General features: G+C 34.3%; 1 protein-coding gene and 3 long non-coding RNA genes across 5 annotated transcripts; 1 reads left to right on the plus strand and 3 right to left on the minus strand.

Annotated features, from left to right (window-relative positions):
• Window positions 1-991: 991 nt before the first annotated feature.
• Window positions 992-3,110, minus strand: LOC116403543. Of its 2 annotated transcripts, none has more exons than XR_004216328.1 (4): window positions 2,278-3,110; window positions 2,113-2,185; window positions 1,979-2,027; window positions 992-1,441 (listed from the first exon to the last, which is right to left on the minus strand). It is a non-coding gene; the product is annotated as an uncharacterized LOC116403543 (long non-coding RNA). The 2 variants fall into 2 exon arrangements; XR_004216327.1 differs by having other exon boundaries at window positions 992-1,188; window positions 2,278-3,107.
• Window positions 3,111-7,167: 4,057 nt separating this feature from the next.
• LOC116403503 lies at window positions 7,168-8,002 on the plus strand. Its single transcript, XM_031884704.1, has 3 exons — window positions 7,168-7,498; window positions 7,675-7,850; window positions 7,944-8,002. The coding sequence occupies exons 1-3, from the start codon at window positions 7,382-7,384 to the stop codon at window positions 7,954-7,956; spliced, it is 306 nt and encodes a 101-aa protein (XP_031740564.1). The 5' UTR covers window positions 7,168-7,381; the 3' UTR covers window positions 7,957-8,002.
• Window positions 8,003-12,328: 4,326 nt separating this feature from the next.
• Window positions 12,329-14,014, minus strand: LOC116403540. The gene is made up of 3 exons (XR_004216325.1): window positions 13,537-14,014; window positions 13,401-13,451; window positions 12,329-12,556 (listed from the first exon to the last, which is right to left on the minus strand). It is a non-coding gene; the product is annotated as an uncharacterized LOC116403540 (long non-coding RNA).
• A 345-nt stretch (window positions 14,015-14,359) lies between these two features.
• On the minus strand, window positions 14,360-16,358 carry LOC116403538. The gene is made up of 2 exons (XR_004216323.1): window positions 15,923-16,358; window positions 14,360-14,931 (listed from the first exon to the last, which is right to left on the minus strand). It is a non-coding gene; the product is annotated as an uncharacterized LOC116403538 (long non-coding RNA).
• Window positions 16,359-22,643: the final 6,285 nt, after the last annotated feature.

Consider the following 22,643-nt stretch of genomic DNA (forward strand, 5'->3'; position numbering starts at 1 on the left):
TTAAAACAATCATATTGACACAATTTAATTTATTTCAAAACAATTTTTGCGTCATTAATTAACAATTTTTTTGTCATTAAAAAAATTTTCAAATGAAAAAACCTCAAATTTCAAAAAAGTTCGAAGTGGGCTACCGAGTCGTTATGAAGAACCCTTGCCCTCCAATTTTTTGCCACTTGCCGTCGTCGATTCCACACTCCAACCACTGTTGTCGTTGCTCCCACAACAAGCCTTCGCCGTCAAACCCACCAATCTAGCCACTTTCGTCGAATAAATTTATTTAGAAATATAAGTTTTAATGACACTTGAAATCAAGAAAAAGGGATATGAGGGAATAAAATGTGTCGTTAAAAATAAAAATACAAAATTTTTTGTGACACAAATTGAGTTTTCTTGACAAAATTTTCGCATTGTAAATAATGGCATAAATTATGTGTCATTAAAAATTACCCTAATAAAAAATCAATGTTTTCCTTCAATCATACGCTTTTTGATTTAAAACAAATAATTCGAAGCTTTCATCCCACTTGTGAACAATGACCAAAAAAAACCTTACTTCATCCCACATCGTCACTGTCTTTAGCTCTCTCGCAAATGCTCTCTGGCGACGTTCCCCCCTCTCTCGCAAATACTCTTCACGACTTTTCCTCTCTCTCAAAATTAAGCTCTTCGCCCACCGTTTGAAGGAACTCACCAAATTTGCAAGTAATTGAAGAATTTGTGGTCCATGAGATCGATTAAGTCCATTTATGAGTTAGTTTGATTAGATTATGTCACATATACATGTATTACAATTAAGGGACACTTGCGAAAATGGCAAAATAAGTTATAATAATTAAGTCCATAGAACACATACTTTATTATTTGAGAAAGTGACAAAAACAAAGACCAACTGTAACGACCCAACTTTTCTAGGTAAGTCGAGGTCGTTAATTTTTGACAAAAGACTTTGGTTGATACAAAATGAAATGTAAGCCAATTGAAAAACAACTTTAAGTCAGGCCTGATTTTCAAATATTCCAAAAACTTAAAAAAAGTACTATTTACAAATAAAAGTTTGTAAGCTAAGTTTCAATACAACGTCTTAAACCTAAAAAAAACAATAAGCGGAAGCAAAATAACACATTTCCTATGGCAATCACACTTCCTTCCTGCCCCTCGCCGGTTTGCCGCCTTTATTACCTTTGCCTGAAAATTAAACATAAGAAGGGTGAGTATAAAAATACCCAGTAAGAGACCCTCTACTGGTCCCGTCAGGGGAAAAATAAATTGTTAACATTCTATTGGGACACCCTGTACAGTCGCAGTCTTGTGATCCCGTAGGATGCACATTTCAGTCTAACGCCCCGAGGGACGTACATTTCAGTGTAGTGTTCTGCAAAAACACATATCAGTCTAATGCTCCCAATGGTGCAGAATAATTGGTGATCCCGTGGGACACCTACAAGGCACACATCCCAATAAAAGCTAACAATTTTTCCCCTCAATCCATTCGTACCATCTTTCAGTTACTTCAAAATATAAAGTTCTTTCACTCAACGTTCTAACAGTCAACTTATCTCACTTTAGCCCAATGTCTGTCAGTAACATACTAATACGTCAGTCAATCAAACTATATAGTCATAACGCCTCTCAGTTCACCAGCACACAGTCATACTTTAGTATAACGTACACCCAGTCTAAACGACAATCACAAGTTCACATCCGCATCTCATACAAACACAATCTACAATTGTCGTCCTGTCTACATCCACACACATATATATATATTCCAAGACAATCACAATATGCATTCAACATCAAGTCTACTTCAATCCATGTGTATATATATATTTTCAGTCATCCACAGTATACATTCAACACCGAACCTACATCCATACGTATATATATATTGTCTCAACACATTTACTCAATCAGAGGTGACTAACATTACAATTCAAAAGCATAGGTGAGTCCAGTAGAAAATAAAATCCCTTACCTCACTTTTATGCAAGTTCTTCAATCTACTAAATCCAATGAATCAAATCCTAAACATAATCAATCATAAAATCAACATCTTTCTAAATAGTTTCAACCATTCAAATTACCCCATATGTAAATTCCACAACTTACCCAAGAAGTGGAAAATCAAGTCCACTTCAACCTTTTGGAAAATCAAGGATTCGCTCACTGAATCAAGATGTACCTTCAAGAATTAAGCATTTCGCCAACAATTAAATCCAATGGCAGCATTCAACAAAAACCAAGAAACCAACAAAAACCATAACTTGTTCTTACCCAAATATGAGCCCAATGGTTCACGGCGAGGCAAAAATGACAATCAAGAACGAATCAAGCGGCTGTAAATAGAGCAACACTGAATGCGACTCAACTGGAAAAGAAAATCGGCTTCAAATCGTAACTGTGTCTTACAACGAGCAGAAGAACGTCGACTTGATAGGGGACACGTAATTTAGGAAGAGATCGGCTTGGATCCGTGTATGACTTCACGAGATGTATGCGTCGACGGCTTCACGGAGGTGAAGACAGACGCGGTCGGAGAGTCGCGCGGCAGTGCAGAAAACGGAGGAGAAAGGAACGGGCGGCGGCTGGGCTTGGCTTCGACGGAGACAGAGATTGCGCAGCAGGTCTTCACGAACGGAGAGGAAAGGAATGGGCACGGCGACGCAGATCTGGACGACTGCTGCAAGGTGACGCGTACGGCTTGCTTCACGAACCGACCGACGATTGCAGCGACGGATCTGGGTTATGGCGAACTGCAAGGGTGAAGCACATGCGGCGGCGAGGACCTGGACGGCTCGGCGATGCAGATCTGGACGACGATTTGCTTTCCGAGGGAGGCACGACGGTTGTGAGCGAGAGGCACGGCGGTTGTGAGCGGCACGGCGGTTGTGAGCGAATGGGCGCGGCGGTTTCGATCCGAAGGAGAAAAGGAAGACGACCGGAAAGAAGAAGAAGAAACGACCGGCAGCTTGTGTGGCCGACTGGGTGAACGGAGAAGAGAGGGATGTGCGGCTGCTAGGGTACGGGAAGGAGAAAGGGATGGAGGACGCACGGGAGGAAGAAGGAAGGAAAAATTTCTTTTTTCTTTTCTTTTATTTAAATAATAAAAATAAAACTAAAATATAAATAAATATATATATAATAAAATTTCTTTTTCTTTTCTTTTATTTAAACTAAATAATAAAACTAAAAATATAAATAAATATATATATAATTATATTATCACATTTTCAAATCTTCTTTCCCCCCTTCAACATATTTTCTTCAAAACAATAAATCTTGTACAAATCGAAAAAATCTCTTAAAATAAAATACCTTCGAGTTTGGGGCGTTACACCAACTCACACATCAAGAGGTAAAATGTCACAAATGCCCTCGTTATTGATGTACATTTGATACACCTTATACACGTCTGATACACCTAATACCTCTTGATACATTAAGTCCATTTATGAGTTAGTTTGATTAGATTATGTCACATATACATGTATTACAATTAAGGGACACTTGCGAAAATGGCAAAATAAGTTATAATAATTAAGTCCATAGAACACATACTTTATTATTTGAGAAAATGACAAAAACAAAGACCAACTCACACATCAAGAGGTAAAATGTCACAAATGCCCTCGTTATTGATGTACATTTGATACACCTTATACACGTCTGATACACCTAATACCCCTTGATACACTTGATACTTCTTACTGATACACTTGATACATTTGATAGATACAATTCATGCACTCGGTACTCATTGATACACTCGATACTTTTTGATACACACCTGAAACATCTTCATACACATAATACTTCTCGTTCCACATAATACTTCTCGTTACACTTGATTCTTCTTGATACACTTGATACCCCTGAGACCTTGATACACTTGATTAGTTTGATACACTTAAAGACTTCACTTATAAGTTTGATACACTTGATACACCACTAATAAACTTGTTATACTTCATTGGTACACTTAACAAATTCGATATGTTTGATGTACATGCACTACAAGAAATTTACCCTTTGTCGATGACAAATATCGTCAGTAAATCTTCAAAAACTAATCAACTTTTCTTTTGCCAACGAAATTAAGCTGTCAACACACACCGTCAGGTAGGTCTGTCGGAAGATCCTCTATCGATGGCAAAAAATAAACTGTCAGCAAAAATAGGAACTATCGATGAAATTGAACCATCAGTGGGCGTGTGTGTGTGCGCTCGTGTGTGCGCATGTCCACGTGTGCTTGGGTGTGTGTATGCGCACATACATGTGTACGTGAGTAGGTGTTTGCGTGTTTCCGTGTGCATTTGTGTGCGTGCGGTTTGGTGTGCGTGTGCATGTGTGTGTTTGTGTGTGTGTGCCTATGTTCGTTTGTGTGTGTGCGTGTATGGGTGCACGCGCGTGCAAGTGTATGTATGTGTGTGCGCGTGTGATTGTGTGTGAATAAGTTGATATTTTTTAATGTTGAGTTTCTCCCAATTTTAAAACAATAATTTAATTATCTTGATATTCAAGCCATTAATATTATTGTGAGATAAAGATAGTGAATAAGTTGATATTTTTTAATTTTGAAATTCAGTTAAAGTTATTTTGATACAAAATCTATTGCTGAGATTATCATATTCTGAAAAATAATAATTTTGTTATTTTGAAATTCAATTTGGTTATTTTGAAATTCAAATTCAATTAGGTTATTTTGAAATTAGTAAGATTAAATAAAGTTGAAGTCTTGAATCCATTAGTTGAGTCCCGAGATATTAAGAAAAAAGTATGATATGAGTTTATGTATCTTTTTCAGGTAAAAAATAATTAAAAGCTGATAAATGCATAATATAAATTAATTACAATATAGAAACAAGATAATTTTAGTTGGAGAATGTGAATATTTTGGTATTTTATAAAATATTATGCACGTGCAAAAAATGTTATTTGCTAAAATTAACAAAAAAATAGTTTTGCCATTTTTCAAAATGACCCATAAAAATGTTGCTATATCTCTTATGACAGAGTGTATATCTACTGGTTCATATTCGACATGTTTGTTGCTAATAGAATTGGATAAAATCGCATTATATTGAAATAATTACACGAATGACACTTTTAAGCCAATATTGGTAGAAATTATAGTTTAATTAATGTTATTAAGTCAAATGAACATGGTTTAAAAGTCCTTCTAAACACAATTAATGTAGTTGTTTTTTAATTTTAACTCATTTATACATCTTTATGCATATGTGCGTGTGTACGTGTGCGCGTGTAGGTAGGTGTGCGTATGTGTATGTGCGTGTGTTCGTGCGAGTGTCCGTGTGCATGTGTGTGTGGGTGTGTGCATGTTTGTATGTGTTTGTGCATGCGTGTGTGTGCACGGGCTATTGCGTGTGTGCTTGGGTGTGTGGGTGTGCTCGCGCGTGCGTGTTTGTGCGCGTGTGTGTATGTGTTTACGTGTGTGCTTTTGTGCGTACGCGTGTGTGCGTTTGTGCATGTGTGTGTGCTTGTGCGCGTGTGGATAGGTGTGTGTGTGTGCATGCGTGCGCGTGTGCATGTGTGTGTGCGTGCGTTCGTGCGTCTGTGGGTGTCTATGTGTAGGTGTGCGTGTGCACGCGTGTGTGTAAGTGTGCATGTGTACGTGTGTGCGCAGTGCTTCTATGCTTGTGTGCGAACAAGTTAATATTTTTTAATGTTGAGTTTCTTCCAATTTTAAAATAATAATTTAATTATCATGATATTCAAGGCATTAATGTTATTTTGAGATAAAGATAGTGAACAGGTTGATATTTTTTAATTTTGAAATTCAATTAAGGTTATTTTAATACAAAATCTATCGTTGAGACTCTCAAATTTCGAAAAATAATAATTTTGTTATTTTGAAATTCAAATTCAATTAGGTTATTTTGAAATTAGTATGATTGAATAAAGTTATTAATATGTTGAATTAATTAGTTGAGTCTCGAGATATTAAGAAAAATATTATGATATGAGTTAATATATCTATTTCAAGTAAAAGATAATTAAAAGCTGATAAATGCATAACATAAATTAATTACAATGTAGAAACGAAATAATTACAGTTGAAGAATGTTGATATTTTGGTATTTTATAAAATACCATGCACGTGCAAAAAATGCTAGTTGCTAAAATTCAAAGGAAAAAGTAGTTTTGTCATTTTTCAAAATGACCCCTAAAAACGTTGTTATGTCTCTTATGACAAAGAGTGTAGATCTACTGATCCATATTCGATTTGTTTTTTGTTGGTAAAATTGGATAAGACCGCATTATATTGAAATAATTACACGAATGACAGTTTTAAGCCAATATTGATAGAAATTATAATTAATCAATGTTATTAAGTCAAATGAACATGGTTTAAAACTCTTTCTACACATAATTAATGTATTTGTTTTTTAACTTTAATTAATTTACACATCCTTGTGCGTGTGTGCATATGTGCGCGTGCGTGTGCGTGTGTGGATGGGTGTGTGTGCGTGCGTGTGCGTGTGTTGTGCACGTGTGCGCGTGTGCTTGTGTGCGAACAAGTTGATATTTGTTAATGTAAAATTTCTCCCAATTTTAAAATAATAATTCAATTATCTTGATATTCAAGTCATTAATGTTATTTTGAGATAAAAATAGTGTACAAGTTGATATTTTTTAATTTTGAAATTCAATTAAAGTTATTTTGATACAAAATCTATCGTTGAGATTCTCAAATTTCAAAAAATAATAATTTTGTTATTTTGAAATTGAAATTTAATTAGGTTATTTTGAAATTAGTAAGATTGAATAAAATTAAAATCTTGAATCAATTAGTTGAGTCCCGAGATATTAAGAAAAAAGGATGTATCTTTTTCAGGTAAAAAATAATTAAAAGCTAATAAATGCATAACATAAATTAATTACAACGTAGAAACGAAATAATTACTGTTTGAGAAGGTGAATATTTTGGTATTTTATAAAATATCATGCACACGTGCAAAAAATTCTATTTGCTAAAATTTAAAAGAAAAAGTAGTTTTGCCATTTTTCAAAATGACCCATAAAAACGTTGCTATATCTCTTATGACAAAGAGTGTGCATCTACTGGTACATATTCGACTTGTTTTTTGTTCGTAAAATTGGAGAAATTGAGGACACAACTCCAATTCCTAGCATGGTTTCTCCCTAAGACTATGCTGGTCCTAGTCGGGGAGTGGCATTTACATCCCAGAAAGACACACATGTATCACCTCGTGTTGGCACTTCCATTGCAATGCACAACTCTGACATATATAGTGCCGACATTTCCTTCCTTAAGCTTGAAAAAAAGGTGATTTGATGTCCATAAAAAATTAACTGAGCAGTTAGATATTTTCTAATATGTATCTCACGTAATTTGATGCTCATTGATACTGCAGTACTGTGTCAGGAACGTGTTGATGTAAAATCTTTCAGTTTTGATGGATCTTATTACAAGCTTTCAACTCTTCTTAGCACGACTTCTGACAGAACAAAGGTTTGATATATCTTTACACGATCGCATATCACATATGAACGATCGCATATCCCATCTGAAATATCGATCACCCTTGGTAAAACAACCGTTTAGATATTCTACACGATTGTTTGCTTAAGGATACACGATCATTTTGTAACTATTTTTTTTATTATCCTTTTTTCTTTCTATACTAGAACCAGAATCAATTGTTTGATGATATTAACAACATGTATGATGATCTTCGTGATGATTCTAGTCATCACAATCTGGACAAGAATGATGACCATCAAAATAACAAACATGTGATCATCCATGAGAATCCATTTGTTCAAGAGTCACATCTTCAAGAATCTACTGTAGAAACTCAACAGTTAGTGTTTAATTCATTAGTTACCGCTTTATATTGTTTAAAATTGCTTAGATTATAAATAAACAACAATAATTTTTTTTCTTTTCTGTGTAGGGAACAAAAATGAACAACGCCTCAACATCAAGAGTAGTCAGGCAGTGATATTAGCATATATGGAAGAGATGCACATTTGATATTAACTATAAGTAATATAGCAGAAAATATGGAAGGTCATACTCAAACAGAAAAGGGATTGCTAGAAATGATTGAAAATCTTCCGTTGGTAAGCCAACCACTTCCACTTTGTGAGATGCTACCATTAACTACTGTCAAAGGTCTTGCATTAGTTTAATTGGTATGTGTGCCCTAAAGGGATAAAAGCTCTTGGCAGTGAAAGATTTTACAAAACCATTCATCAATTTTAATTTGAAAATTCCAAAATACCAGTACATTGACAATATTTAGAATCAAAGTTCTAAATAAAGAACTAAATATGCTTTTAAATTAAAAGATACATAGAATTGACTCTTGTTGACGTCTCTGAATCTAGAATCCACAGAATTTGGGACACCACCCGTTGGAGACCTTCCTATCTTCGAAGATGAGATTGGTTTGTGGAAAACAATTGGAATGAAAAAAAAATTTAGAGAGAAACTATGTAACACCCCCAATATCAAGGTATTTCTCTCAAGCTAAATTTTTAAAATTTTATTAAGATTTTAAGGAATTTGGTTGTGGTGTGGATTTAGCAGGAAGTGAAGGGGGCTTTTATGAAAAAATATACTAATACTAAAGGTTAAATAATAATAATAGAATTAATGTTATTATTAATTTAAAATATCAATTCTTTATTGATTCACGTGCAACCCCATCTCTTTCTCCTTCACTCTTCCTCTTCCCCGTGCCCACCGCCACCTGCCTCCCTTAGCCATTTTATATTACTCTTGGACGTCAGCCGGCCACGCCGTCATCGATCCCTTCGTCTCCGTTGAAGCCGAAGCACCGTTCGTCGTGAGTTCGAACTCTCGGCATCGCGTCTCACCTCTGTTTTCCAGCCAAGCTGTGATTCATTCGCGCGTAGCTCCTTCGACGTTCGCGCCACCACATTCTGCTCCAGGTGACGAGGAGCGTCAACGATTGACCTATCATCTCACCGGCATTGTTACTTAGTTGAAGCAGCCGTCGACCAGACCTGAGCCCGTCACGTCTGTTGAAGTGCTGTCGCGCGGCTCTTCACCTTTCAGCCATGGGTTGTAAGCTGAAGTTTGTTTTTTGTTTCTTGATTAGATCTGATCTATTACACGCGACGATTCCAGTTATTCGAAGTTGTTGCCCCCATTTTACTCTAATTTTTGGGATTTTTGTGGTAAGTTGTATTGGTGAGTGTGGTGGTTTTACATTGTAATTATCCTTGGGTTGTAGTTTTGGATAATTAGTTAAATTGTTAATTGATTCTTGAAGTTAGCGTTTGAGTTCTTTGGATTCACAACTAAATTGTAGATTTGTTGGAGTTCGATTCGCCAATACTTTGATAAAGCTAGAATTTACATTGAGGAAATTAAATGAAAGAAAGTATTGTGAAAGTAATTGAGTTCCATATTCTTAGTATTAGGTTTCCTTCGTTCGAGAAATTTAAGTAACATTAAAGTAAGGGGTTTCTATTACTGGACTCTTTGAAAGTTTTGAAATGTGTTGACTGTTTGGATCTCTGGACTTAGTATGGTTTACCAAATATGTAGAAGTAGATATGATGACAAATGTATATTATGCCAGACTAGTATAGAAGTAGATACGATGGATAATGTATTTGTAAACTGAGAAAGGTGTTATGTATATATATATATCTTGACTGTCTGGTGTGTTGTTATAGTATCAACTGATTTTGTGATAGATTGAATAGATTGAACGTAAGTGTGTTAAGTTGGATTGATGATATGATTGTAACGACCCAACTTTTCTAAGTAAGTCGAGGTCGTTAATTTTTTTTACAAATAAAAGACTTTGGTTAATATAAAACAAAACATAAGCTAATTTAAAAACATCTTTAAGTCAGGCCTGAATTTCAAACATTTAAGAAAACATAAAAACAATACTATTTACAATAAACGTTTGTAAGCAAACTTTCAATTCATCTTAAACCTCACAAAAACCCATAAGCGGAAGCAAACAACATATTTCCTATGGCAGTCACGCTTCCTTCCTGCCCTCGCCGGTTTGCCGCTTTTATTACCTTTGCCTGAAAATTAAACATAAGAAGGGTGAGTATTTAAATACTCAGTAAGAGACCCTCTACTGTCTCGTCAGGGGAAAATAAATTGTTAACGTTCTATTGGGACACCCTGTACAGTCGCAGTCTTGTGATCCCGTAGGATACACATCTCAGTCTAACGCCCCGAGGGACGTACATATCAGTCTAGTGTTCTGCAGAAACACATATCAGTCTAATGCTCCCGAAGGTGCACAATAAATTGGTGATCCCGTGGGACACCTACAAGGTACACATCCCAATACAATCTAACAATTTTCCCCTCATTCCATTCAATCCATCTTTCAATTACTTCAAAACACAAAGTTCTTTCTTTCAACGTCCTAACAGTCAACTTATTTTACTTCAGTCATATGTCTGTCAATAATATGCTAATACATCAGTCAATCAAACTATACAGTCAACACACCCCTCAGTTCATCAGCACACAGTCATACTTTAACGTAACGTACACCCAATCTAAATGAAAATCACAAGTTCACATCTGCATCTCATACAAACACAATCTACAATCTTCGTCTTGTCCACATACACACACTTATATATATATTCCATGACAATCACGATATACATTCGATGTCAAGTCTACTTCAATTCATAGGGAAATGTCCTTCAAATTGCTTATACTTTATATTTTTTTTATTTTGGTTTTCTTTAGTAATTGAGACTGTTTTGGGTTTCATGATTGAACGACTTTTATGTTCTTGAACTTTCTTTATTATCGATACTTTTACACTTTCAAAATTTTATTTGAAATAGAGACCGAATAAAAACTCTTTAATGTTGTTAAAAAATATTTTTTTAAATTACAAAGTTTTATGGTTAAAGGACGAATCTAGTCTTAAAGTAATAACTTCAGCTTAATTCGAAAAATTAGGTCGTTACAATCTATTTTGCATAAAAGAAAATCATCGATTTTATTTTGGTTAAGAAAAGCTGTTTTTCTTCTACATATTTATAACTCTCTTTCTTTCATTGAGTAGGAGACGGGGTAGGAGAAAATCATAGGATTCTATTAACTTAAAAAATATTAAATTAATAGAAGTTTCAAATCAATTAGTTAATAATTAATTAAATTATATTTAATTAATTTTTCATTTAAATCTTATTGAATGAATATCTCTAATTGAACTAAGCATGGTAGCTACAGGTAGTTCTCTAAGATCTTTAAAAACTAAATTTACACTGTCTACACAATTTGATGTCATCATTCTATATATGAAACTCATTATACCTGAGATAGATTCAACCAATTTATCAAAGAACCTTGGAATCAACATGTATGATTTAACTGTGTCACCTTTTAATATCTTTACTATGTGTTCTTTTGCCCTCCAAGCTTTCTGCTAACTTATATTAACTCCAAGATTTGTACATGCCTTATGCACAATTGCTTTCAGAATGAAACGATCAATAGACATGAACCTGAACTCATCTATCAAGCAACTGTCAATTACTGTTGAAGAAGCTTGCATATGACAACTAGTATTCAATGAACGGTCATGTTCATAATTCTACTTATCCATCCAATTGAATCTGTTCACATATTAAATCAACTAGAGAATTAAAGCTGACTCGGACATCTACCAAAATTTCAGCAACTAAGTAATTCTCATAAATATTACATCCATTCCATTGACCTCCATAAAAAACAACAATAGGAAAAGACATTATAATCTGTAAAAAAAAAAAAAAAATTAAGTATTTAATTGGGATAGAAAGAAATAGATAGACATAGATATACATTTATTACTGAATAAAAGAATAAAATGTACAAAATGATAATACTAAACACAATGCAAGAATAAGTAAACGATCGTGCAATGAAATAATATACATTAAACGATCCTATTAACCGTGATAAACGACCATTTAACAACGGTAAATGATAATATTGATTAAAATAAATTATCGTGTTGACATGGGTACACGATCATATGATATTGGTGATCGTATTGAATAGTGTAAACAATCGTCTTGTTATCGGTACACGATCGTGTTAATATTTGTAAGTGATTCTATTGATAGTGGTAACTGATCGTGTAATTCGATGTAAATTATCGTAAAAAACTTTAAACTATCGATCTTTATAATGAAGTACATAATTCTTACATTAATACTTAAAATTTGTTGTAACGATCCAACTTTTCTAACTAAGTTGAAGTCATTAATTTGGACAAAGAGACCTTGATTGACACAAATTATAGTAAAATTCACTTGAAATCATACGATCAAAGAAAACAAACTTAAGTTCGGGCCCTATTTCAAATAACCAAAACTTTAAAAGTACTATTTACAAAACAACAGTTCGTAAACTCAGTTCCATCACAAAATTTTTAAACAACCTCATGTACAAAGGAAAAACAAGAAACATAAAGCGAAAGCATTTGAAGAACATTCCCTTATGGCAATCACGTCTCCTTCTTGTCCCTCGTCGGTCTACCTCCTTTGTTACCTTTGCCTGAAATAGTTAAACATGAAAGGATGAGTATAAACATACCCAATAAGAGACCCGCTATTGGTCCCATTAGGGGAAAAAGAAACTGTTAACTTCCTATTGGGGTACCCTGCACAGTCACAGTCTTGTGATCCTGTAGGATACACATAATCAGTCTAATGCCTCAAAGGACGCATAAATCAGTCTAGTGTTCCGCAGAAACACATATCAGTATAATGCTCCCGAAGGATGCACATATCAGTCTAGTGCTATCGAAGGATGCACATATCAGGTGGTGATCCCGTAGGACACCTACAAGGTAACTACCCAATAGAAATCTAATAATTTTCCCCTCAATCCATTCTAAACATCTTAACACTCATTCATAGTACAGTCCAACTACTTCAACATATAATCCTTTCACTTAACACCCTAATAGTCAACCTATCTCACTTGAGCCCAATGTCAGCCAGTAACATATTAATACATCAGTCAATCAAACTATATAGTTATAACACCCCTCAATTCACCAGTACATAGCCCTACTTTAGTATAACCTACACCAAATCTAAACGACAATCACAAGTTCACATCCACATTCCATACAAACACAATCTACAATTGTCGTCCTGTCTACATCCATACATATATATATATTCCCAGACAATCACAATATGCATTCAACATCAAGTCTACATCAATCCATGTATATATATATTTTTTTTCAGTCATTCACAGTATACATTCAACACCAAGTCTACATCCATATGTATATATATCGTTTTGACATCTTTACTCAATCAGAGGTAACTATACAGACATCACAATTCAAAACTATAGGTGAGTCCAGTAGTAGAGAATCCCTTACCTTATAACCTTACTTAAGCTTCTTTTTCAAACTAAAGTGCAACGAACCGACCTAAACATAATTGAAGAGAAATCAATCACTTCCACAAACAATTTAATCCATTCAATTCACTCTATATGTAAATTCCATAACTTACCCAAATTGTGGAGAATCAAATTCTAACGGAGACGGATCGGTGCAACAAATAACCAAACAATTCAGATCTAAACATACATGGCGTGACAGAACTGGAGTGACTCGGGCTAACGGTTATGCGACGATAGGAAAAAATTTGCTTGACGTTCTGTGTAGGTGGAAGACGGTGGTGAAGTTGATTGGAGAAGGAAAAGAGAATGAAGAAAAGAGAGATTATGCATACACTGTGAGAAGCACACAAAAAAATTGAAAATAAATTGAAAAGAAGAGAGAGATAAGTCTGAGGGAGAAATATTCATTTCCTTTTCAAAGTGAATTGCAAAGAAATTTTCTCAAATTGAAAAGAAAGGAGAAATATACAAAGTCAGCCACCGCTTCTTCTCCCTTCAGTTTGCAGTTTTCGTCTCCCTCTCTTCTATTATTAAAATAAATAAATAAAATATCACAACCCGACTTAACACAAACTATTTACTCCAACTTTTTAAACTACAAATTTAATTTCTCAACTTTTAAACTATTTTAAACTTACAAATCTACTTTATTCATTTCTTCATATTTATATCTAACAAATAAAAAAAAAATCAAAATTTATAGACACTTAAAACATAAAATTGAAAGACCTATTAAACAATTGAAAGGTTTAAGAGGTAACTAGACAAACTTTAAAAGTTCTAAGGGAAAGAATCTTTTGTTTAACTATTACAGTAATTAATTTTGAAAATATGTTATTTTAGAAAAACTACAAGTGTTTGACAACTCTTTGAAAGCTATTGAAATACTCTCAAATTGTATTTTAAGCAATTTTAATAAAAAGAAAGTCTACATAAAAAAATTACCCTTTTTAAAGGAACATTTTTTCTCTAATCACTCCAATGGAACTCAAACACGTACTTCAAGTTAATTCTGGTATCCAAGAATCAGTCTCATCCAACATAAACAAGAACATTCAACTTGATAGAACTTCATTACCTCATTTTTACAATTCCCAAAGTTACTATATGAAGGACCATTCCTAAAACATACTTACATCCAACTTTCTCCATGAATAAACTTATCGTCTTTTATGTACTGATGAATATAGAGATGGAGCGATCAGAGTTTGTTTATGTACAAAATTAGAGTGAGTTGAGAAAAGAGTGGATTTACACAAGGACGAAATGGCTGGCTGCTGCTTGTTCAAAACTGAAAGTTAGGGTGACCTTGTTTCTCATAGGGACTCAGCAAATTGAGGGGCCTCCAGGTCTACTTCTGGTCTCATTATACATGCCATTAGCCATTCAACGTTGAAAGTCCATATCCCTTTTTCTACGGCCACCAAGGCTTCCTCCACGTCTTCCTCACAAGCCACAAAGATCGTCTTCCATACGTTGTTTACTTTATCTAGCTCATGAATCACCTAAATTTTCAAGCATAATGAATTTGCCAAATGAGAGAAAAAATTATGTATATACTACAAGGAAATTGCAAGAATTCACCCTATCAAAAAATATTAAACAAATTCTTGTTCTAGTCCCTAAAATTTTCCATCTTTTCCCAACTTTCAAAATGATTCCTATGAGATATATTCCAATCACATATAGCAGAAATGACCGATGAGTATTGGATAAATGAATATTAGTTGATAAAATAATTTACAAAATACTAAAATCGTTAGTTGGCTACGTTTTGGAAGCTCGATGATTAAAATGGATGTTTTGAAAGTTCTAAGGCTAAAATGGAATTTAAATCAACATAATAGTAAGTTCAAGATCAAAGACAAGCTAAACAATAAAATGTTGCAAGCAGAAAACAATCTAATCATAATTAGAAACATGAATGTATGTATTTGTAAACCAAATCACAAAAAATAACTCCAAATTTCGATCTAGAGACAATTAAAAACTTGAACAAATTTGATAAATAAAGAAACACGGAGATGGCCATATGACCCCTTGTGCATAGACTTTTTACATTACATGCTCAATTCCTAGGATCAAAACAAACATAAATATTAAAGACTTAAGCACATACACTCTAGATTGGCTAGTGTATCAATAAACAATATGTATGGAACACTCGGAGAACACGTGTTGAACACTAGTTAGTACAGTAGATGTGTTAGACAACAAGTACTTATTGACTTTGAATTTCTATATAAATATGAGACATACTTTTTAAATTATATATATTAAAACTGTGTTCTAGCACTATCCTATATTTTTTAGAAAAAAATGACACGTCACCATGTCTATAATTTATTGACCCATGTCTAGAATTCGTATACGTGCTTGTTTGTTGAGAACTTCACGTCTTCATTAGATGGGAGGATAGCCATATTATAGTGGTCTATATGTAATATAGAGAACCAAACCTAGTACTCGAGATTTGTACAATAACAGAGAACTTACATTTCCACCGGTTGACTTGACTATCAAGGATAGAGTTTCAGGTGGTGGTTGAGCGTGAGCTGATATGCAAACATCATACCCTTCAAATAAAGCTCAAGAACATGCTTTTGCCCTGAGAACTGCAGCTTTTAGGCTGGCTCGATACTTCGATATGTAGTCATCATCATTTAGTATGTAAGGAAACTCGTCTGCATATCAATAAGGAATTAATCAATCACAAAAATTAGGTAGGATGAAAAACATAAGTGGAAGAAAATACATTACGCTTTGATACTAGCAAGCCATTCGAACTTACCAACAAATCTGCCTTCCCGTTAGGTTTCCTTTAACCAACTGGAGGAGAAAATCCAAGCTCTGAGTAATTTGCAATTAACTTGCAATTTTAGTAACAAGATATAGTAAAAATTATGAGCAAGAGCATACTGACACACTTGAAGCCACATGGTAATGCATATGCTCGATAATCATTGAGAACATTAACAGGAGAAAATAAAGTTAAGAAAAGTAGCTTGAAGAACAAAAAACATTCTACAACATAAAATCTTCAAAAACACATTGCTTAAAATCAAGTTTACTAATATAAAAGGTAAGATATTACGTTCCACTCTCCACACTACTGAAGTTCAACATTTCACATGAAAGAAATGAAATACTACTCTCAAATATAACTGAAAAAAGCATAAATGGGTAATGAAAAAGCATAGAGAAATGCAAAAGAATCCTTGGCTTTGATATATTGAAAGGTAAAGAATATCAACCATAGATGCCCGGGAGAAGAACTCCTACAAATACACACTTAACGCAGATTATCATTCGCTAACATGAGACCTTCTAGACGAATTCTGTTAGGATACTTCCAAACAAGAACAAAATCTTAATTTATTATAATGAACTATAAGAAAATACAAGATAAAACCAAGTATAAGGCACTTGGAACCTCTCTCTTGAGTACTCTCACCCAAGCCCTAGATCACTCCCCAGAATTCTCCCCTCACTTACCCTCCCTCCATTTATAATAAGATGTAACCACACTTACATAATAACTACTAGTAACTTTCTAAATGAAAGAGGTGGGCGGCTGCTAGGGTGAACGGAGAAGAAGAAAGAGATGGAGGACGCACGGGAGGAAGAAGGAAGGGAAAAATTCTTTTTCTTTTCTTTTATTTATTTTAAATAATAAAAACTAAAATATAAATAAATATATATATAATTATATTATCACATTTTCAAATCTTCTTTCTCCCCCTTCAACATATTTTCTTAAAAAAATAAATCTTGTACAAATCGAAAAATTTTCTTAAAATAAATTACCTTCGAGTTTGGGGCGTTACACAAGGACTTGAACATAGGACCTTTTGGACCACCTGCTCTGATACCATATTAAACCCCAAATTCACCCAAAAGCTTAAGCTAGTGGTTGAAGGTAAATTTAATTATATATTACCAAAGTATGAGGTTTCATCACAATACCAATTGGCAATGAGAGGAGTAGCTCATCTATTTTATAAGGAGTCTAAGTTTCCTTGGTTTTTCAATTGTGGGAACATGCCCCTTCAAGATGGTGCCTCTTTGGTTTCACCTATCTTGAACCAAATATCCGTTTAGGCTTAATGAGCTCTAATACCATATTGAAAGCAATATATACGAAACCAAAGCTTACGTGAAAACGCAAGAATCGAAAGAAAAGCATTGTGTTTGTAGAGGCACAATTGGTTGTTTAATATATATCACTAACACTATTGCTGCAATGATCGATCATCTCGATGGATTACCCATTTAAGAGTTGTTGACAAGAGTTGACACTCTAGAATCAAAAGTTGTAAGAACTAGATGTTGTAATTTATGTCCTAAAACTCGTTGTAATCATAATCTATTCAATTAAGTCGTTATTGATACTATAATCTTAAAGCCAATAAACTAAGGACCCGAGGTTATTATTAAGTAAACTTGAACTTTATGTAGAGACATAAAAGTTGATCAAGTTTAAGTATAGAGCCTAAATAGTATAGATTGTACGAATACAGTTAGGCACCTTATTCCAGGACACAATGAATGCAGTCTGCTTTGTATTTAGTATAACGATGTGATCCTAAATCCTAGAGACATGAAAGTATGGACATCCTATGTAAAGAGTTTACAAAAGAATAGAACCATGAAATAGTCACTTTTAAGTTATAACACCGTTAACTTTGAAAAACTTACTATTTCATTGATAGATATCAAATATAACTTAATCTTAATACTGGGCTAACTATAAGCTTTTGTTCTCACCAGCATGCTTGTTTAAGGCGTTGTTTATCTATGGCCACATGCCCAAATACCCCCAAATCACCTTTTCTTTATGTCTTGTATTTAGTTTAGTCTATTGCTTTCCTTTTTATGTCATAGACCTAGGGTGTGAGGTGTCACACATTTTCATTTGCAAACCTGTCAAAGCTCAAAAAGTCTAAACTATACTATAGGAGAGACCCAATAGTTGAATCCCCAACCATTTCTTATCGTATTCTTTATAATTAAATTTTTATTTGCAATTGAAAGTCTTCAACGCATTCTTTAATGATGTTTTTAATGATACTCTCTCTCACATTTTATAAAACAATTTTTTCAAGAACGAGAAGGGAGGTTATATCATATCGTGAGTTTGTTTGTGATTTTCGGATTTTACATGCCTGACTTATTGACTGAGCAAAACAAGTGTTCTACAATTGTCCGTTCCATGTTTGAAAGATTGCGATTGTGGTACGCAGAGTGTCACAAGTGTGCTTGTCCAAGGCATTATTTGCCTATGGTCGTATGCTCGTATATCCTCAAACCACTTTATCTTTATGCTTTGTACTTAGTTTAGTCAACTGCTTTCCTTTTGTTGTCACCGACCTAAGGTGCGTCGTTTCGCAATTTTCATATGCAATGTTGTCAATGCTAAAAAAGTTTAAGATGTATTGTAGGGGAGGCATGGTAGTTGAATCCCCAACTAAGCCCTATTGTGATTTTTGCAAATCTAAGCTTTCTTTGTAATTGACAATATTCAATTTTTTCTTTAAGGATGTTATCAATGTTTTTCTTTATCTCTCACGTTTTATAAAACCAATTTCTCTCAAAAGATGAAGCGAGGCTACATCGTACCACAAGTTTGTCCGCAACTTTCAAATTTCACAAGGTTGCCTTGTTCATCAATTTAGAACAAGTGTTGCACAATCGCCCGTCCCGTATTTGAAAAGTTGCATTTTGTGACAAGTGGTATTAAAGCTTTGTTAGCTCCTTGGCTAAGCGAGATGCAATTATGTCAACAATGAAACAACTATCAAAGTTGCAACCGGAGCGACTGACTGAGATTGAAGAGGAATTCTTGGATATGAAAGAATTGCCAAACGAAGTAAGATTTCTCTAGACCCAACTTGAGATGTTTAAAGAAAAAGTCAGAGAAATAGACGCATTGAATGCCTAAATAGACAAACTACCCATAAATGAATTGGTGCTGAGGGTTGATTCGTTAGAACATAAAACCACCAAAGTAGGTAGTTTTGAACGTGGAAGTAGCTCTTCAAGTTCTATTGCACAAATGGAAGAGCGTGTCGAAGATTTTGACTTTTGACAAGCTCCAACATAATCAGTTATATTTCAAGAAAGAGAAAAGTGTTTTTGCTAAATAGCGTATCAATTTTCTAGGTCACATCATCGAATGTAGAAAGATTTGAATGGACGAACATAAGTTGTAAGCTATTAAGGAGTGGAGAGCCCCCACTTCCGTGAAAGAGTTACGTTTCATCCTTCAATATATTCTAAAATAGGGTTCACCTACTATCCTCTAGACTCAGTACCGGGAGAAAGAAATAGATGGAAAAAGAAATGGGCTTGGTAATTTTTTTCTATGTAAATAAGAAAAAGAAATCCAATTTGGTACAAGAGCCCAAATTCAATAGCCAGCCCATCAAATGAGGTCAACGACCCTATTTATAAGGATTTTCCATGCAAAATTGCATGTCCATGGAATACTAAAGCCCAACAACTCAAAGCTCTATTTCTAATATGAAATTCGATGGCTATAACACATATACTTGTCAGTTTCTCTCTCTTCTCCCAATTCGAACAATTCGACTTATTCCATCACACTGTTTTAAGTTTATTCCATATGAGCTAGCAAGGGAACCTAATGGACCTATATATCATGGACTCCAATGATTCAAGATTAATTGACAAAATTCTTATAGACTGAGTTAATCAACATTCGTTAACTAACGGGTCATTCATGTATGTACTGGAACGATTCAGAATCACCTCGTTTGTACTAACTACAAAGCGGGCGGCATCCACAATTTCTCTGAAAAAATCTGGGTTACTACAACGTCACCACGATGTACAATTTTCCTGATAAGATGGTACTTACGTTCGATATGTTTTCCCCGTTTACGGCTTTTAGGTTCTCTTGAATTTGCAACTGCACCACTGTTGTGACAGTATAAAGTGATTGATAGATGCATATTTGGAACGACTTTCAGATCTGTCAAGAATTTTCTTAGCCATAATGCTTCTGTTGTTGCTTCAAAAGTTGCTACGTATTCTCCCTCCATTGTGGAATCAACTATACAAGTTTGTTTTATGCTTCTCCAAACTACTACTCTTCTATTTAGAGTGAATACTAATCCTGATGTAGACTTTCTAGCATCTTTATCAGTTTGAAAATCATAATGAGTGTATCCAGTAAGGATCAAATCTTTTGTACCATACACGAGAATGTAGTGTTTTGTTCTTCAAAGATATTTTAGAACATTCTTAACGGTTGTCTAGTGATCACGTCCAAGATTGGACTGATACCTACTGACCATCCCTACTAAGTAGCAAATGTCAGATCTAGTACACAACATTGCATATATCAAACTTCCAACAGCGGAAGCATAGGAAATTTTTCTCATATCCTCAATTTCTTGAGGTGTCTTAGGACATTGTTCCTTTGACAAATGAATTCCGTAGATGTATAATAGCATACCCTTTTTGGAATTCTACATTTTATATCTAGACAACATTTTGTCTATATAAGATGCTTGAGACATGGCTAGTGTTTTGTTCTTGCAGTTCTGTACAATTTGGATCTTAAGAACGTATTGTGCATTTCCCAGAACTTTCATTTGAAATTGCATAGCTAGCCATTTCTTGATATTAGTATGAAATCCTATGTCCTTTTCCAATAAGTAGAATATCATCTACATACAAGACTAAGAATACTACAATGGAATTGACGACCTTTTTTGTAAACATAAGGTTCGTCAACCTTTTGTATCAAAGCCATAAGATTTGATCATAGTATCAAATCTTATATTCCAGGATCTAGATGTTTGTTTTAATCCATAAATGGATTTTTGAATCTTACAAACCTTTTGTTCTTGATCTTGATCTATAAACCCCTATAATTGAGTAATATAGATACTCTCTTCAAGATTGTCATTCAAAAAAAGTTGTCTTGACATCCATCTGCCAAATTTCATAATCATAAAACGTGGCGATGCATAAGACTATTCTAATTGACTTTAGCATGGCAACGATAGAGAAAGTTTCTTCATAGTCTATGTTAGAAAGAGACATGCGCAGTGGAAAAATGGAATACAAAATTCCCCTAATTGCACCTATTTAACTTGCAACCCTAAATTAAAAGAATTAGGGTTTAGGAAATATTATACCTTTGTATCTATTCGAATATGAAGTCTATACCTCTCACAAAATTCCAAAAGTTTTTGAAACCAAAATGTAACACCTTAAACTTAGGATTTGGAATTCGTATCTCCAGCATTCTCTGCATCCCCTGCCACCTGGCAGCATCATCCTTACTATTCTTAAAAACTTATTAGAATGAAATTCCTCTTCACAAAACAACACGAAATCTTTCAGCATGCTTTTCCTCACTCACATGCATCCTAGGAAAATTTCCAAGAGGTCACCCAACATAGAATTTCTTCAAGCTAAGCACGCTTAACTTTGAAGTCCCTATAATCGAGCCACCGAAAAAAAAAGGTTCACATTGTTGGTATAGGTATTAAGTTTTAATTCTTTTCAGTCTTTCTTAACATGACTTTCATGTCCTCAAGGTGCACCTTGTCGGTATACTTGTCGATTTCTCTCTCTTCTCTCAATTCGGACAATTCGACTTATTCCATCACAGTGTTCTAAGTTTATTCCATATGAACTAGCAGGGAAACCTAATGGACTTATATATCATGGGCTCCAACGATTCAAGATTAACCATGATCAATAAGTTAATCCTTCACATGTTATTCGTAACCTCGAATGGATCAAATTACTGTTTTATCCTTGAGACTACATCTTATTTCTTAAGTCTCATTGATCCACTATTGAACAATTGGTTTAAGGTCCAACCTATAAACTTAATCCCTCTCGGGCTAATGTGAGGGTGGGGCCCCTTGTTCAAGACATGGATTTAGTGCTTAAGAGAACAACCTATCTACTAACCCTAAAACAGGTAGAAGTGAATTTTTTCTTGCATCCTATGTTCCCAGCCATTCATCTGATCTTACCCTTGAAATAGGAGGCTTATTGGGAGAACGTTGATGAGATACCCTCACCTATGCAGATGTAACCCTAAAACAAGTAGAAGTGAATTCAGTCTTATGTAAGTACTTTATAGTGTTTAAGAGAACAACCTATCTACTAACCCTAAAACAGGTAGAAGTGAATTATGTCTTGCATCCTATGTTCCCAGCCATTCATCCGA

The sequence above is a fragment of the Cucumis sativus genome, chromosome 4 (genome assembly GCF_000004075.3).
Source record: "Cucumis sativus cultivar 9930 chromosome 4, Cucumber_9930_V3, whole genome shotgun sequence".
Taxonomy (NCBI): Eukaryota; Viridiplantae; Streptophyta; class Magnoliopsida; order Cucurbitales; family Cucurbitaceae; genus Cucumis; species Cucumis sativus.